The following is an 18,176-nucleotide window of genomic DNA, read 5'->3' as shown; positions in this document are numbered from 1 at the left end:
AAATCCCCTTTTTGATTAAAACAAACAGAATCAAATACCTGGGAATAAACCTAACGAAAGAGGCAAAAGACCTATACAAAGAAAACTACAAAAATTAACCCGCTGTCTAAAAGATAAAAAAGAGTGGGCTCAGGTCACTTCCGGTCATCAACGTGTTCTCATGGTGGAACTTTGTGGGCCCCATGCACAGAGACCTGGTGTCATTTCTGAGGTTTGCAACTGGGGACAGTCAAACTGGCAAACACTGGGACTGTTCACTTTTCCCATTTGCTCCACAGCCAAACCCCCTCTGCACAGGTCTCCAGCTGCAGTCAGCTCTCTGACTTCTCAGCTCTACTCTTTGGACTCTTCTGTTTCTTGCTGGCCAAATCAGTGGAATGTGTTGAAGAGGAGTGAGCAAAGGGAGGAAAGGAAAAAAGCCAAAGAGTGCTCTTGCAAACTGATGATGGCTTGAGATCAACTGATTTGGAAAATTAGCCAATCTGTAAAGAAATATCCTTTCCACCTCATTCTAAAATAACAATAATGAGCACTCAATGGAACTATCCCTTTGAAGTTCAGCAAATATTTGATCATTGTAACGGTCTCAGCACCGTGACCTTACGACGCGGTACATCAGTGCAGATTTCTGCTTTTAATTTGATTTCAGATAAAGAGCTGTTTTTCATCTTTCTGCTTGTCTTCTCTTAGCATTCTGACTTTCTAACTCAGTCTGGACTCTTCCTCATACTATTTGCTGGTGATACAAGTAACCAGGGCATGTAGGTCTCCAATCAGTGAGACTACTGGTCACCTCTCAGTAGAAGACAGTCAAGGGCTGGAGGAAATCTACACAGATGCAACTACAAACTCATACCACCCAGCCAGGAAAACAATCAGTCTTGATTCTGGAGCTTCAGAGCCATGAAGGACCCAGGGAAGTTAGGAACTTAGCCTTTCAAAATGTCCCATGCAACAAAAAGACAATGCTGTGGAAATCGTTCATTTCTAGACTATGATGTATGCTATCGTGGAAATTGGTAGAAGAGGAAGTAGAATGCCCAACAATAGGTATTTAACATGCCCGAAAATCTCACACAAGATTACACAAAAGATTGGTTATATAAGGTGAGCAAAGCAGTAAAGCATTCTCAGCAATTTTCTGCAGAAAAGATTTTCATAGTAGAGTTCACAGCATGTACAAAGAATAAGATCTGAGAGAGTCTGGAAACTGAAAATAGTTCAGGCTGACTGGTGCTCTGGGGCTAAGATGAGGCTAAGATGGAGGGATGGGTGTGAACAGCACACATACTTATTTCACGTGAGGTGCTCAGATTTTATCTCATGGGTGGTCCTGAGTCACTGATCCCCTTTTCTGTCTCTTCCTGTCTCATTATTTGAAAGCACAAAACCAAAATATGCTATTCTTTCAGATATGTAAAATTACCTTATCTCAACTTTGTTTAAAAAAAATATTTGTTTATGAATACAAGAACTGGGATTCAAGCCACAGATATGGGGGATGGGGTCCATGAGCGGATTCCCCAGAGATGAGTGGGGAACCGAACAGGTAGGTCACCTGAAACACACTGAGGGGAGTAGCAGGCTGGGCAGGAGAGGTCTGCCACGCCATGGGGGTCAGCTCCCCAGACAGGGATCGAACTCATGGAGCAATGGCTGCAGACAGCTTCATAAGTACTGCACTTTAACCCCTTGCGCCAGCAGGAAAGCCCTCATTATCTCAATTTTCTGGTCCTTACTATCCATACTCCACTGAGGGGAAGTCAATACTTCACCAGCTACTTTCTCTTTCACTGGATGTTTCGACATCTAGATTCCTCCGGATATTTATTGCCTGGGAAAATTCTAAAAGAACTCTCAGTGGAGATTTGCAAATTGTCAAAAAAAAAAAAAATCATTCAAAACTTGGCTCCACATAGCAACATAAGTCCCTCTCCGTGGTGAACTGTTTGCCACTGATGTGCCTACAATGGTCTGAAACATTGGGTGTCCAGTGGAGATGCTTGAAGTCGAGCTAGAGTCACGTCTCCCCTAGTGGTTCTCAACTCGGGGGTCTTTCCTGCTTTAAGTCTGAGCAGGCAGAAATAGTGGCCCATAAGGAGTTTTCAATGCCTTGAAAAGTACAATAAAAATCCAGGGTACCACCAGTTAGCTAACTGAAATATTTTGTTTCTTTACATTGGACTAGAATGGTCTAACTTTAACTTGGCAAGACTAAAATCTCACAGCGCCAGGTGTATATGGGCTTTGCGAGCAAAGCTGGGAGCAGTCAGCTGGGTTCGGATGGCAGCCCTGCACTCCCCAGCTCGGCCTTGGCCAAGGTAGATGACTCCTCCCACCTCAGCCTCCCTATTTATAAGGTGAGAATCACGATGGTGCACCGTCCCACTTGCGACTTAATAAAGGCAGACTTAGCAAAGACAACAACCACGAAATAAGAGAAAACAATGAACCTTAGTCTCACCCAAGCAAGAGAAACCCCACGGTCTGCTCAGGTTGGAACCTGGTCCCAGAGAGAACATTTTTAGGCCATTGGAATTCCAATCCTTGTCAGTCTCCTGGCTTGGGACTGACTGTGGGGGTGCTCCAGGCTACCTCACTGTTTCTCTCTCCTCGCAGAACCAAAAGCGTGTCTCTCGAGCTTCTGTAGGCTTAGCGTCCTGCCAGTATGTCAGCCTCCAAGATGTTAGCCATTAAACACACGTCAGTCCGTTAGATGACACCAGCCCTGGGCACGAGCCACAGACAACAAAGTCACGGCCAGCTTTCCCTGGCAAACGCGCAAGGTCTAGGGAACAATAGCCGGAAGGCTGCTGACTGGGGGGACACTGATAATAACACGGGGACAAAGGTCAAATACTGCCGTGAAGACCATAAGCCAAGGGGCACCAGGCACCAGGTCAAGCGCCGAGTTAGACAAGGCGCCAGCAGGCCGCAGAGGCCAGAAGGCGGCGCAGGGCCCTTCCCTGGAACCCGCTGGCCGGAGGCGGGAAGCTCAGGCCACACCTACGGCTTCCTTAGATGTGCAGAACAGCCCCAGGCCAGCGATGACAAGCGTGTGCACAGCCTACCGTGCCGGGAGAGGGCCAGGAGACGGCACGCTGGGGGTGGCTGGACGGGTGCGGTCAGTGGCTCCTGGAGAAGGAATGGCACAGGGAACTGACACGAGGGTGGCACCTGGAGGCGCGGGCTGCCAGAGGCCAGCGGGCAGCTCGCGGGCCGGAGCCTCCATGACGCCGTGGGAGTTCGGGGAGCTGGAGAGGACAGGGCCAGGGTGCCGCCGACCGGCCATTCTCCCGGCGATGCGGTCACTGCTGGACAAGAGAAACGAGCGCCGCTGTCCTCGGGCTGACTGTCACCGATGGGGAAGGCCGTGCGAGACCAGCAACTCGGGGTAAGAAAGGAAGGCTGGGGCCATGGAGCTGAAGGAAATGCCAACTCATACTTGTGTAGGAAATGCTTCGTCATACTTGGAGCCCTCGAAATAAATCGAGGGGTCAATAAACCGAGGTTGAATTGCATGACGCTTCGGGTTTTTATCTTGTTGGCCTACAAAGCGAGGGCTTGCATCCGTTCAGCTAAACAGGTGCACAGGGTGGAGGCACGGTTTGAGAAACTTGGGTACCAGAGACAACTCCAGCAGATGTTAACTGAGATCCACCCGCAGCCTCCCTCCCAAACTCCCAGAGAAGAGCTGTTTCTTTCAGGTCTCAGCAATGACCTGGCGGGGGGCTACGTTCAGCTGACCGTTAGCTGACCTTCTCTTCTTTTCCCTTTGGGCACGAGGCCTGCCCTGTTCTCATCTTGGGCTCCTCTTTCTGCCGCCCCCCATCTTGCGTGGGGGCTGTCGGGAAAGGCTGGGCCTTGGAGGGGTTCCCAGCTGTGGCCAAGAGAGATGGCCCTTTGCTCAATAACTCGGCCTTGGGACGGCGTGGCTCCTTCAGACGGAGGCTCCCAACGACTCCCCATCGGCCACGGGCTTGAGCCCTTCCTCGGGGTGAGGACCAGCCCGGCTGAGGACCCTCATCCAGGAGCAGCAGGTCCACTCAAGCACCATGGAATGGGACACTGCACACCAGGCTGCCCACGACTGCCACATGCCACCGCCTCACAGGCCCCGTTGCTGACTCAAACTACCTACCCCTAGAAACCAACCGCCCTCCCCATTGAAACAGGAACCCCACTGGCTCCTCCTGGCAATCCCTCAGTTGTAGAATTTGAGTGTCCTGCTCAAATCTCCAAGGGGAGGTTTGCTTGGAGGCTTCTCCTCCCTCAAAGCTGTCCAACCCCCAGGGGTGCAGAAGGGCCTCTCTGCTTGGGGCCCCATCAGGGGACCTTCCAGATGGGTGTCTGCAGGATACCTCCACCCCAGGGGTCAGCCCCCTCTGTAGGTCTTCCATGCAGGGGAGGCTGCCAGTGATGGCGGAACCGAAGTTCAGGGGCAGGATGAAGGACACTGGGCGGCCCAGGGCCAGGTAGGGACTCATGGCACTTTTAAAACAAGCCGTGAGAACCTCCCGATTTTTAGACACACCGTAACTTTAATCCTCTCCTTTTTCATGTGTGTGTTTGAGTTGGAGGCAATCCCTGGGAGTTACATAAAATTCCCCATGCTGACGTGAGCCCTCTGTCAAATCTTGGCAGCCACCGCTAACAGGGACAAGGCTTTCCCATTAGCGTGGCCCAGGACCCAGAGGCGACTCCAGCTGCTCCATGCTGTGGCCCTGGATGTGTGAGATCTGCTGGCTGCCCCGCCCTCTGGCCAGGACAGACAGGCCCCTGAAGGCAACTTCTCAGCAGGAGGCTCCCGCTTCTCTTCAGCTTCTTGACCTTTGTCTTCTCTTGGGGGGGCGGGGGCGCACCCACAAAGAGGTCACCTTGCTCTCGCTCAGTACAAGTGAGTCTTCTCAACCCAACCTCCTTCCTCCTTGATTAGTCTCCAGGACCTCCTCTTCTGGACTCACCGACTCTGACACCTACTAGGGGTCCTTCTCCAGGGGGCTGGGGGGTGCAGGCACCCCCACTATCCAGGGGGGCCTTGTGTGTGTGTGTTTACTGGCAGGCTGGATTAGAGTCTTAGAACAACGGTCCATCTCCAATGTGAATCAAAATCGCCCTGCGTCTTCAAGCAAAGTCTGTTTGTAGGCTCCTTTCTCCCCACCTCAGTGGGTGCCCCAGACTAGCTCCCCACGACTGCTCTACCTGCTTCATCTGGGTTAGAGCGAGTCTTTCTCACTCCAGACTTCCCAGGTTTTCATGTCTCTGCCACGCGTCCACTCTGCTGACTATTTTGTAGTAAACAGACTAGTACCTTACCCAGCCCGCTGGCCTGGCGACCCCCTGAATGCAGAGTCCTAACAAGGAAGGGTGCGGCCCCGACTCCCAGCAGCTTACACGAGAGGGGCCGGTCCAGGAATGCTGGCCACAGAACAGTGAGTGTCCACCACCCTGCCACACACCCTCCCAAAACAGTAAGGACTTATTGTCCCCAAGGGTGGAGAAATCTGCTAACCGCCACGCTGGACACTATCCTGGGCAGTGCTTGACTAAAAGCCCCTCAAAGCCAGATTTAAGACACATAACTTCTGAGAAAGCTAGAAAGGGGGACTGTTACAAAGTACAAGTAATTTCCTGACATGAGGAGGCCACGTCTGGAAGCCCAATACGGCAGTGTCCCACTAGGGAAGAAGCAGCATCTATTCCTCTCCCCCGCCTCTCTCTCTCTCTCCCTCTCTCTTTCACTCTCTTTCTCTCTCTCTCCCTCACACACATACACACACACACACATCCTTGATAGTGACAGTGCAAGTGGAGCCTGAGGGCTGTGCCCTCCTGGAAGCCTGCAAGTGACCTTCCCCCGAGAAGCAGGAGAACCAGGACCCAGCTGTGGACTGAGCAGGTCCCCTGCGAAGGCCCCGTGACACCTCCTCATTTCGTTGAACTCAGAATCACTTCTGAGAAAGACACAGGAGCCTGGCACAGCGAGACCAAAGGACCAGTTTCACTGCTTGTGTCAGCTCTGGAGATGGTCACAGGTGAAAGACTGCCCTGGACTCAGCTGGCTTCCAAAGGCTGCGCCTCTCTGTGGGACTGACACACAATGAGAAGACCCAGAGGGTGCGTTTTCTGCAGACAGCAGGCCCGGAGGGACCTTCTCCCACCTCAGACATCAGAGCCTGCAGGGATGGAGGCAGGAGTGGGGCCGCGAGCCGAGAGGGCTGCTCCCCGGATATCTCCTCACATTAAAATACAGCATTGGAACTCAGTGTCCCCTGCACCGTCCCCTTGGGTTTCCCTTGTGCTGATGGACATCACTGTGGCCCCGAGCTCACCCTGACACATCGAGTCAGGGGCTCAGGGACCAAGAGAGACACACCTGGGTGATGAAAGCAAGCCAGGTGGGGCCTTGTGTGCCCCTTCTCTCCCCACACATGTCCCTCCCTGGATCCCTGGATTGCACTGGGGTGACTGAGATCGACAAACCTGAACGTGTTTGGGTTTGAGGTTTAGCAAATTCTGTCACTCCAAAGTATTCCACAAATGTTTTGTGTTCTGCAAAACCAAAAAACATTGGCCAAGCGCTTTCTCCCCTAATTTTTAAGCCCGTGTGTTTTGAAAGGAAATGTAATCCGTATGTTTGGGGCACATTTACATGCAGCTCATCAAGTCACGCTCTTCGGTATGAGTCATCTGATGTCTCGAATGCTCAGGGAAGATGCTGGGCTTATAGGAACTCTGTTAGCACAGACAACAAATATGTGGACACTGGTGGGAAGGTGAACTGGGTTCTGGTGCTGACACAGAACCACCAGTTCCAAGAAGATATATAAACGAGCCTCTATGTCCCAGACGTCCATCTTTTCCATCTGTAAAGAGACACTGACAATTCCTAGTAAGAATTAAAGTGTAATTAATCAGGTCCTTTGGACTTGTTAAAGAGAACATGGAAAAGCCTCTGTGCTGGTCCCCACAAGTTTATTTTAATCTAACTTTCCAGAGCGCTGGAGGACAATAGTGGCTTCTATCTTTAATAATTCAGCCTTTTCTATCATGGGACAGGGAGCTTCAGTGTCATTCTATCACAGCCTCACCTGCTAGGTGAAAGGTCATGTTCAACCTGACTTCCTGGTCTCTACCAGAAAACCTCCCTCTTGCAGGGGCATAGAGAGTAGATGACAAAGTCATGGGCGGAAGTCCAGAAGACAGACTGAGAATATACACATTGTTTTCTTTGGGGAAGAGAAGGCTCTGGATGACTTGGCTAGGGTGCTTTAAGTAGATGGATGGGTTTTAAAAAATGGGTCTGCTCTCCAGACCCATTAAAGATAAGTTAACTGTTAGTACAGAGTGCCCGGGCTTTGAAGTCAGACAGATTGGGTGTTCATCTCTGCTCCACCTTTACTGTGTGACACTGGGAAATTTGCTTACCCTCTCTGAGCCTCTGTTTTTTCACTTGTAAAACACAGGTTGGGAAGACCATAAGACTAAAGTCTGGTTCAATCACAGATAACTTATACAAGTTCACTTCGAACTTGTACAAGTTCACTTCTATCATACTGTAGAGTATGAAAGAACGTAATGAAAATTTCCAGACTGTCAGCAAAAAAGAAATAATGAAGCACTAGAGTGGACGAATGAGAATCTATAGGTCTTTCCTGGAGGCCTGTAGAGAACAGCCCAGTTGGCAAGACAGAACGTGCCGATGAGCCATGGCCTGTGGCCTCCTAACTGTCCAGAGCAGTAAGACATTCACAGCCGTCAGGCGGACGCAGACCAGGGCCAAATGATGTGTCAAGGGAGGCAGCGAGGAGACAGGGGACCTGAGCACTTGAGCTGAGATGTCATCATAACTGCCTGAGCAGCAGCAAATCCTTCAAGACGGTGTTACTGGCAAGGTTCACGAATGACTCTAATCCCCCGAGGGTAGCACTAGTATTGGTCAACTCGGCCTACCTATTGCAGTTTTCCCTTCTAAGTCCTGTCTGGAAAACAAGGATATGAAGGGTGGGAAAAGTGGAGCTAAAAATAGAAGGCAAGAAAATAATCCTTGCAGCGACAAAAGGAATAGAAACAAATACTAAATGCTACTAGAGTTTTGCAAGAAAGGAAAAGTGAAAGTAGTTAACTCAAGCGAGTAGAGTTGGCCCCTGGCCCCGAGACGGGTAGTTTTGTGTAGAACACAGATCCTTAACCTTGGCACCTGGGCCTTTGCAAATCTGAATAAAGCTACAGCTCTCGCCACAGAAAAATGCACACTCGCTCATCCACACATGATTTACTTACATCTGGGGGCTCACAGAACCCTGAAATCCATCCCGGGATAACAAGGGAGAGATCTTAAATGCCCCCAGAGATTCTTATGGAAAGACGCTTCTATTTCGAATGCTATCACCAGCACAGTCACAGATAAGCCCAACATGCTGCTCCCTGACTTGGGGGGACAGAGAGCAGCCCCGGCCGTGCTCCCCAACCTGGACAGGAAGGGAAACTGGTCGGAGAAGAGGACTGTCCAGATGAAATGAAAGGGACAGGTGTTTGTGCTTCACTGACTAAGTTTTGAAAACAAAGAACTCGGTCTTATTTTAAACAAAGAGCCACCAAGAAGGAAAGTCTTTAGCTGGAGCCTACTAGCCTGAATTCTAGTGTGTTCTCCCACTAGCTGCTTGACTTAGAATATTCAACTTTGTTATCTGAAAACTGGAAGTTTAAGAGAACTTTACTCAGTAAATGTGACCTCGAAACTTCTAAGGTAAATAAAATGTTACAGAAACGTATGTGTTTTAAATATCCCATGGAGTTTCATAAAGAAGGGTTCTGATAAATCATTTTGTAGAAAACCATCGCCATGACTGATTCTTAGTACAAATCCGGGTTCTGATATAACGAGCTTTGTCACTCAAGAAGTAATTCTAAATACAACACCATATACTTTGCAGAGAAAATAGCAATGCTGTTTCCTTCAGAAGTACAAAAATACCCTAAATGAGAAAAAAAATCTGAATGCTACGTAGTTATCACAAAGCTTACACACTTTACAAGACATGTGTGTTACATTTGCTGTCTCAGTATGGTTTATAGAAAATGAAATTTTCTGATTAAGCAACCTGAAATATATCTGCTTTCCTTGGCAATTTCAGTTCTCTCCTAACTCTCCCTGGAGAACAGATTTTAATTTCATATAGGAAGAGTGGGAGAGGAAGGATTTAGAGAGGAGAATTAACCAAAACAATTCTATAGTCTCTAAGACCAGTTGCAACAGGACCAAATCATCTTATAAATGTCCGCAGTCCCTAAGCATTTCACTCTATCACAAGCAATTGTGATGATGTTGGGGCACAGAGAAAGGCTGTGTGCCACAAACTTATTTTATGAAAGCAGAAAATGCCTACTACATTTTAGAAATACTTCCTCAGAGAAAAACGGTTACCTCTTGAGCAAAGCATTAGCTCTGGAAGATTGTAGGTTTCAGTCCATAATTCCTTAGCTCCTTATCACAGAAAATAAGATGGCTAACTCAGAAGCTATAGCCACCTACCGATGCCTAGCAGAAGAAATCACAATTTTTTTGAGGATAAAAATCGCCATCAAGTTGGTTTTAAGTGACTGAAATATTGGGTATGATATAGTGAGAAAAATACCACATGGGATTGACCTGGTTACTCAACCAAGTGCATCAATCAAGACTCTAATGACTTAATCTTTTGGCGGGGAGGGAAGGGGCCAGTCAACTGCTTAATTCTAGGCTCCTCTGTCCATCTCTCTTCATTTGAGTCAGCACAGAGACACAACACACAAGTGTTTTCCAAAAAACAGGAGTCAACACCCAGCCATGGCTGAAATATATGTGAGGTTCTCCCTGCTCTTCTTACCTGTTCCTTCCAGAATCTCTGAATCCTTTAGCAAAAGGGTTGCGGTCGATTTTTAATCTGGTGATCTGGAAATAAACAAAAAAGGATGAATTGTATTTACATTAACTGGGCTTTTATTTATTTATTTATTTGTTTTGGTTGCCTAGAAAATTAACAAAACAACTCTGTCAATAGAGCTGTTGTTTTCATTTCATTTCCTTTTGGTGTGAGAATTAAATTGAAGCTGACACAGGACCTGATCCATTTCTCCCTGAAAACCAAGGTTTCCCCAGTATGTGACTCTGTCAACTCTCCACTCACCCTTCGTGTCCAAAAAAAAACCAGTGATAAATGACTTGCCCAGGGAAAGACATCAAAATGGATAACTGGGCATTAGCCAGGTCCGTGCTACATACAGGAGGCACCAAGACCGCACTGGAACGAACGAGGGAACGAGTCGATTCCAACCAGCCGGGTGCATAGAGTCAGGCCACAGACAGCCAGCCGTGGCCTTTCTTTCCCTCTGCGCTGCCATTGTGCAGCTCAACCACCTCATGTGGTCTTGCAAAAACATAAAAGTAGTTAGGCTTTTGCCCAGTTTGCTCACAGAGGAAAATCTACAATCAGGTAATGGATGGAGCGGGGAGCAGAGCACCTTATTCAGAGCCCAAGGCCCACAAGTAAGCGAGAAGAAGCAGAGGCCGCTTCATAAGGCCGAGCGAACCTGGCGGGCAGATGGTTCGGCACCTAAGTTCGTGTCTACTCCATTGTCTCAAGTGGTTGTATACACAGACCCTCATGTCTTGGGACTAGGATAAGCCTGAGACTCACAAATTCCATGGGTAGCTTAGCACTTCTGCTTTCAACTTTGGTCAGGGGCGCATTTATATAACTGTGAACAAAGCAGATATTAATGACTTACTGAGCAAGAGAGGGGTGAGGATTAAGGAGCCCAAGAAAGGTACTCGCAAGGAGAAAACATTCCAGAAACAAGGGAATCTCGTTATTTAAGATCACCTTCCTGTCTCTGATCATTGTAGAACTTAGCACTCGGTCTGCCAGAGCTGTTTCCTATGCTGCAAATCTTTCCAAGTCTCTCTTCCATCTCACTTTGTCAGAGTGGAATTTCCCAAAGCCGCAGTCTTTAAAGGTCTTTAAAATGCAATGTGAGATTCTGACAAACAGAGTCTGCCTTAAAGTACAAAGTTATTTTTTCCCCCTCAACATTCTTGCTTCTAGACCAGTGCACTAATAATGATAATGTCGCCAAAGCAATTTCACATCTTCTTTATAGACCAGAGCAGAGGCCTGAAGCTTTGGCTTTCGAAATTCCAGTGTCTGTTGTGCGAATACTGTACTGAGTTTAAAGACTGTCACTGCGTTTCTGCTTTTGACTTAAGATCAGTTCTCTCTTGCTCCATAATCCACAGCAGTAAACCACACACCATATTTTCTTTTCAAGTTGGGGTTATAATATTTTATTTTCTCTTTCAAGTTGGCTTATCCTGACCAACTCGTTTATGATAGAGGTTTCTGATATATGATTGCGCTTCCATGTTTGGGGGCCTCCACAGACCCCTGTAAATATAATGACATTCTATTTCATGCGTCTGGGAGAAACAGCCAAAAATCCGTTTCCCACCGTTTAAGGGAAATGGCATGAACTGTCCCCCCCGGCCAGCAAGCCTGCATGGAGATTTACTAGACAGTCGCCACCACATGTTCGGGAAAACAGCACCTCCATTCACCTCCTAACGTGGGGTTTTGAGAATTGCTGGAGTATGTTCGAGCTCATCGTCACCGAGTATAAAGGGCCTTCTGTGTGCAAAGTGACATGACAGGCGGTGCAGGCGACAGCCAGCCAGTGCAGGTCCGTGTATTGTCACTCCCCCCAACCACCAAAAGGTTATAATCTAGAAGGAAAAGAATCCATACTCACTAATATGACGATGTAAACCAGAAAGTGATAAGGTTTGCACTCAGGGCGAAGCATCGTGAGTGCCTGCAGGAAGCCAGGTTGCCCACGCCAAGGAGCTCAGAGGTTTCATGTTTGAGGGGACAGGTGAGCCAGGCTTGGAAGGCTGGGTGTGAGCTTAGTGGAAAATACAAGACGGGGAGAAGGAAGCAGGGGACCACACGGTAAGAAAGGGCCCATGGGAGGTAGAGAGAGCGTCGGAGAGCAGAACTGAAGAGCTCTCAAGAAACCCCGAGGAGACAGCTTGACCAGCGCGCAGGACAAAGGAAGGGGCCAGAGAGAGGAGGCGAGTGCGGCTGCGGGCCGGCTGAGGGCACCCCCACACCTGTGTGGCCCCGCTCGGGCGTTTGGTGGCCTGTAGGCAGAAGCAGGCCAGTCCAGCCACGAGCCTCCTTGGCCCCAGCAAATGGAATTATGTCTGCATACACCCAGGGGAGCGAGGTTAGTTTTGGGGAGGAGGAAACCGATGTATTTTCAGCCCCGACAGCCCCCTACTTCTAACAGGGCCTTGGTTCCAGCAGCAATGGCCAGTCTGGTAAATTCAGGCCCCACAAGAGTCTCCCAGAGCGCAGAAAGCTGGGCCAGGTGATTGCAGCCGTGGAACTCGCTGTCCCACGGAAGATAAGGATTTGACGTGAGGTGAGGGCTCCCCCTTGGGAGAAAAGTAGGCGCCCTCTCCGTCCCCTGGTGGAGCATGAAAGGAGCAGACAGACAAAGAGACAGCAAGCGGTGAGACTGGCGTGAGGCTTAGCTCCCCACGCAGACCAGAACCCCAGGATGGGCCAGGCGAGACTCATAGGAGACTGGCAGGGGGCCTCTCTGCATCCTTGTGTGTGTGGGCGCTCCGTCAAAGTAAGGCAGTGAGGGGTGTGAGCTCGTGTCCCGGGATTCCCATCACCCTTCTGCAGTATGTCAGGGACTCAGAGGCCCCCCCGCCCTCCGCCGCAGGGACAGCAGGGCTGCCCTGCATGGGAGAGGAGCAGCCGAGGCCTGAGTCAAGCAGAGGCCCTGAGTGAGCTCGCCAGGGAGCCAGCTGTGCCCGAAGGAACAAGGCTAAGGCCGAGTTCAGAGCCTCCTACTAGAATGTGAGGTCACAGGGGCCCCAAGGGCCAGCCCAGCCCAGGCCCTCCAGGCCTCCAAGAGGCCAGTGAGGGCTGCGGCACAGCACAGACACCAGCAGAGGTCACAGCAGCCCCACACCTCCCCCTGCCCCCACAGCACACATCTAGAGCCACGGAGGAAGAACCTGGTGGCAAAATGCTAACACTAGTCCTTTACCCCAAATGAGTCAAGTGGCTGAGATGAGAGCTAAGCCGAAGTGACTGAAGGCTTCGTGTCCTTTGCCACCTCGCTGTGGAGGTCAGAACTTCTTGGAAAAATCAGCCCTAGAACAGAGGCGGCCAGAGGGGGCTGGGAGGGAGAACAAGGGGGGGGGAAGTGGGGAGCTACGGTGTGGACCTCGGGGTCTGGTGGGAGTCTGGAGAGGCCTCTACTAAAGCCAACAGTGAGGTGAACCAGGGTTACTTCAATAAACGTCATTTTTTAAAGTCAACTACAGAAAATTACGCATTACCTCATTTCTACTGGAGGCATTTCTACTGCCACTGACATTGTGTAACCGGACATCTGTCGTTCCACGTGCTCTGTATTACATGTCAGACACTCACGTGTGACCCGCACACACACGTGCATATGCCGGGCACCTTTGAGAAGTTAATTTTCCACCCTGCTCCCCGTTCACGGCTGAGACTGAGACCTGAATATAACTGTTTCTACTTTTCCATCCTCGTCCAGATCACCAACGTCTGTTGACCAAACTACTCTTCCTCCGAGCGGCCCTTCCTTGGTGCGTACTGGCCCTGGCCAGTCCCCGCTCTCACAGCAACCAGCATGATCTCAGTAGCACATCGCTGCATCACGCTGTCCTGTACGGTGATGACCACCAGGATGAGCAGTGAACCCAAACTCCTGCCCAGCCCTGCGGGGCCAGCAAGCCGTGGCTCCTGCCTCTCCACTGGCCGCAGTCCCCAGCAGGGTCCACTGGATCAGCCTCACTGAGCTGCTCTGGGCCTGGAAGGGGCTGAGCCCGGCCTGCAGGCCGCCAGTGCCCGGCTCACGCTCCCTCCAGACAACAGCTCCGTCCCTCACTCCCTCATCTTGCTGACTCCTCCTGGCCTTACCTTACACACCACCCTTGCAGGAGGTCTAACCAAGAAAGACAGTGCTGCTTCTCATGCAGCCACAGTCTCCTTCACTCTCTTTGCCCCGACCCAGTCAATACACATATAGTTACTCTATTGTTTACGTATTTACTCTTTGGTTCTCTCCCTGGACAGTAGACAGGACGTGGGCCTGCCAGACACACCACTTATTCAGCGGAGCCTGCTGTCACGCACTGTCCCTGTTCAATATCTGTCCAGTGATGGAATGAGTGAGTGGGCGAAGGAATGAGACATAGGAGGCAGCAATGAGCAGCCCCAGAGCCCTTAACGAGACTTAGAGAATACACACCAGGCCGCTCCTTCAACCCTCCGGGCTTCCACTGAAGCCTTACAGACAAAAGCTTCAACACCCTTCCCGGTGAAACAAGGTCAGGGTCGGCCAGGCTCAAACATGGGCCAATGATAATGAAGACACCAAAAAATGCCAGGCTGTGGGCAGCTTTCACTGATCTTATTTCTGGTAATCTGAGGTATTAGAGGCTACAGCGCAGGGCGGTGATCAGCTTGCCACTACTAATCATCAACGCTGTCACTGCTTCTTGCCTAGCACACTGGGCAGTTAGTAAGTGTGGACAGAAACAGCATGAGCTGCAGAGAATGAAACTCGACTGTCCTAAGTGTGATGTGACAGCACACTTCCCTTATTAGCATTCCCAGTGATTTTGTTTTCATTTATCATGCTTTTTGAAATGGATTCCATCAGGATTTAAAAAAAAAAAAAAACAGTCCATATTTTAGGGCCCTCCCTGGTGGCGCAGCGGGTTAAAGCACAGCACTAAGAAGCCAAAGCCACTGCAGCATGAGTTTGATCCCCGCCTGCCCCAGAGGTGACCCACATGGCGCGGCAGACCTCTCCTGACCCGCCCGATGCTCCCCTCAGCAGTGCACTTCGTTGATCTGCCTGTTCTGCTCCCCGCTCTGTCTCTAGTGAGTCCTCTCACCACCCCTGCACCTCTGGCCTGTGCCCCAGTTCTGTATGCAAAAATAAATAAACCTTTAAAAGAAAAAAAGTCCATAGTTTAAAAAAGAATCTGCACTAATTTGACTGGAAAGTCAGAGCAACGCTGACTCAGCTGCTCAGGGTACAGTGAGTGAGTCAGAAGCCCTGTTGGGGTGCTGGGGCAGACCGGCCTGTGGCTTCCAGCTGCCCGTGTGGCTCACGTAGCCAGTTCTCCTCAAGAAGTAAGACTGCCTCACCTCAGGATAGCAGGGCGATGGCTTTTGGAAATTAGTTTCTTGCTTGGAGAAAACATCAAGTTTCAGCAGCCTTTTCCCTTAGAGAAGACAAAGAGCAGAGGAAATTCCCTGCGAATTTCACAGGGAGCTGTTTTTGCAACAAAAACCCTGAAGTGCAGGGCCACCTTTATTCCCACCTCTACCACCTTCTTCTCCATGATGGGATTCTGGGCACAACGTGCCTTCTGAGCCACGGCCCTGCCAGGCTGGCACTGCGAGAGCCAATCCTAGCAATAATAGCTTCAGTGTGCTAGCAGGCCAGTGAGTGTGGGGGGCAGGAGGAAGGAACAGGAAAGAAGAAATAAAAGCATAAAGTATTTCATGAAAATAGCAACTCTTTGTTCACACTTTGCTGCTACTGCTCTCTGAAGAAGCAAACCACAGAGAAGGCGATGGCCAGCCAGAGGCCTGGCACTGCGCATCTGTCCAGCTCTGTCCCAGACACATATTGAGTGCTATGTACTATGAGACAGACACTGATGTCTTAGAATTATGGAGATGGACGAGTCCTTCATCTTTTACTTCCTGAGTTTCGCTTCTTTTGAATCGCCCCTTCCTCAAGCCCCAAAGCAATCAGCATTGATGCTCCAATGTGTTATTCTGTCAAGTGAAGACAGCCACCATCTAGCTACTATCTCCTCTCATCATTATTTCATAAGTAAATGACATTATAGTATCCAAAATGTTTCAAAGTTCAACACACAATAATGCAGTCTATTAAAATGCTTGCGTGTATAAAAGGTTCCGACACTGTCTATCTGTCTTACCTGCTAAAGGACCAGAAAACAACTTCTTAGTCAGGTAACTGAGAAGCCTTGATTCACATCCAACCACCAATTTGCAAATGAGGTGGGTGAATGGGGAAAGGCAGGAAAGCAGGTCTACAGAAACAAAGAGGTGGGCCTAGGGTGCAAGTCTCTTCACTTCTGTTCTAGTGCTTTACACCACGTCTCACTGATTTGATTCTTATAGAAGACGAAACTTATTTTTCTCAAAAAGTGCAGAATATTAAAAGGACAGTTAGACACAGACACAATAAGGGAACGTTCATTTGAGGCTGAAAATTGCAAGGAAGCTTGTCAGTGACAGAATTTGCACTAAACTTGACACATAGAAGGAATCTAGACGCATAAAGACAAAGGGGAAGAGAATTTCTAGAATATCTACAGCCCAGGCAAAGCTAAAGTACAAGCAACAGTGAAAGCTGAAAGAGATTGCTGAGCCCTGTGGCTGGGCAATGAAGAGTAACAGAAAATGTGCCTACAGTCACTAGTCACAGACAATCTCAATTCAGACTTGGGAGCCTGGAATTTATTGCTCAGGCACCGAGGATCTAGGATGGTCTTGGACAGAGAAATGAGGCTTTGGAAAGATTCATCCAGAAATAAACATATGGGATGACTCCTGAAACACGGGCTTCCGTCCGCGTGACTGCTGGAAGCGCTCACAGGCCACGGTGGGGGAGGGCAGGCCCAGAACCAGGCAGAAGCAAGGAGGTCGGGAAGAAGACAGTGTTCCATCAGTAGAAGCAGCAGCACTTAGTGGCAGAGAGAGGCTGGTGTCTGGCAGGGTGCTAAGACGGAGGCCAACAGGAAATGCATTTTAACAATGGAGAGGTCTGAGGGGAGTCACAGACCAACAGGAAGGTTTGGGGTATTTTGTATAGCAGCAGCAAAATACCAGGTGTCCACTTCTCCAGTGTGGACTTGCTAACGCTGTGTTGATCTGCATGTTGTGGGGATTAAAACATCTTTCACAGACAGGAACATTCCAGTCAGTTGCGATCCTTGACAACCACGTTATCAGTTGCCTCTCTTTGCTGACAATAACTGCTCCCAACTCTCACTTAACAGCATGCAGGAGGGGGAAATCACAATTTCAGAGCTAATAGACCTTGGAAAGCATAGGCTAGCTGCTCATTTTCTAGAAGAAGAAACAGAAGCCCAGAAAAACAAAATAATTTGCTCACAGCGACATACACAGCCACAGAAGAATTCAGACTGGAGCCCAGGTCTCAAGAGCCTCACCCCTCGCTGTCTGTGAAACAAGACGCTGCCTTTCCCTGAGAGGACTCCGTGCTTGGCCTCAGTTCCATTCCTTCTATGTCCTTTCCTTCACTATATTCCTCCCACAAGTTCCTTAGAATTCACCACTGACCTTTTTCCTCAAGATGCTCTCCTAAGTCTCCTTACCATTCCTTGAAAAGAATATACCAAGCAAAATATTTTGCCTTGAAATATTGATTATTCTTATTCCAGAAGGTTCTGGGAAATGGAAACAGGAATGGGTGGATATAGCTGTCAAAAGAGAACAGCTTATGATCCGTGGCATCTTCTCGCGCGGAGAATGAAAACTATTGTTGGGTAACACCTCTGACTCTCCACACAGACCTTAGGATTCCCAGGAGGAAAAGACACCACATGAGGTTAGTTTACATGATTCAAAAGCACTGTATTGTATTAAATCTTCTCTACACAGCCAAAGGCAATGTTAAACAATCAGGCCTGCTGATTTCTCCAGGGACTGGTTGAACAGACAAAGCTGCTATCTTGATGTCAAAATGCTCAGCATTAGAGATGACTCATCTACTCTGAATGTCAGCACTACATGAACTCACCCACAGGACAGAAGGACAGAGATCAAAGGTGTTCCATTTTGGGTGGGATTCCTTCTTGAGCCAACGCAGCCCCACAATTCCCAACAACCCACTCTGTGTTAAAGAATTTACTCTTTAAAATTGCCTGGACTCCCCTTCTCCTTCACGCCCGGGACCCAGCATGGCAATGCAGCCCGAGTGTGGTCTAAGACAGGGCAACTTCGCACCAGGAGACGCGAGTTGAAAGGGGCAAGAAACGTACTGACAGGCACCACTCATGCGTGGAAGTGTCAGAAATC

General features: G+C 49.3%; 1 protein-coding gene across 1 annotated transcript in view; it reads right to left on the bottom strand.

The window, feature by feature from the left end:
• The window catches only part of TBX15 (T-box 15), a 42,464-nt gene that overhangs the window by 14,993 nt on the left and 9,295 nt on the right, over positions 1–18,176 (bottom strand). The window contains exon 5 of the mRNA XM_012729988.1: positions 9,870–9,934. Coding sequence (XP_012585442.1) covers positions 9,870–9,934 — 65 coding nt within the window. The remainder of the gene's footprint in view (positions 1–9,869; positions 9,935–18,176) is intronic.

This window comes from Condylura cristata, unplaced genomic scaffold, assembly GCF_000260355.1.
Source record: "Condylura cristata isolate star-nosed mole 26May11 unplaced genomic scaffold, ConCri1.0 scaffold00026, whole genome shotgun sequence".
Lineage (NCBI taxonomy): Eukaryota > Metazoa > Chordata > Mammalia > Eulipotyphla > Talpidae > Condylura > Condylura cristata.
The sequence above is the reverse complement of the archived record's forward strand: the minus strand, read 5'-3'. Positions and strand labels throughout refer to the sequence as shown.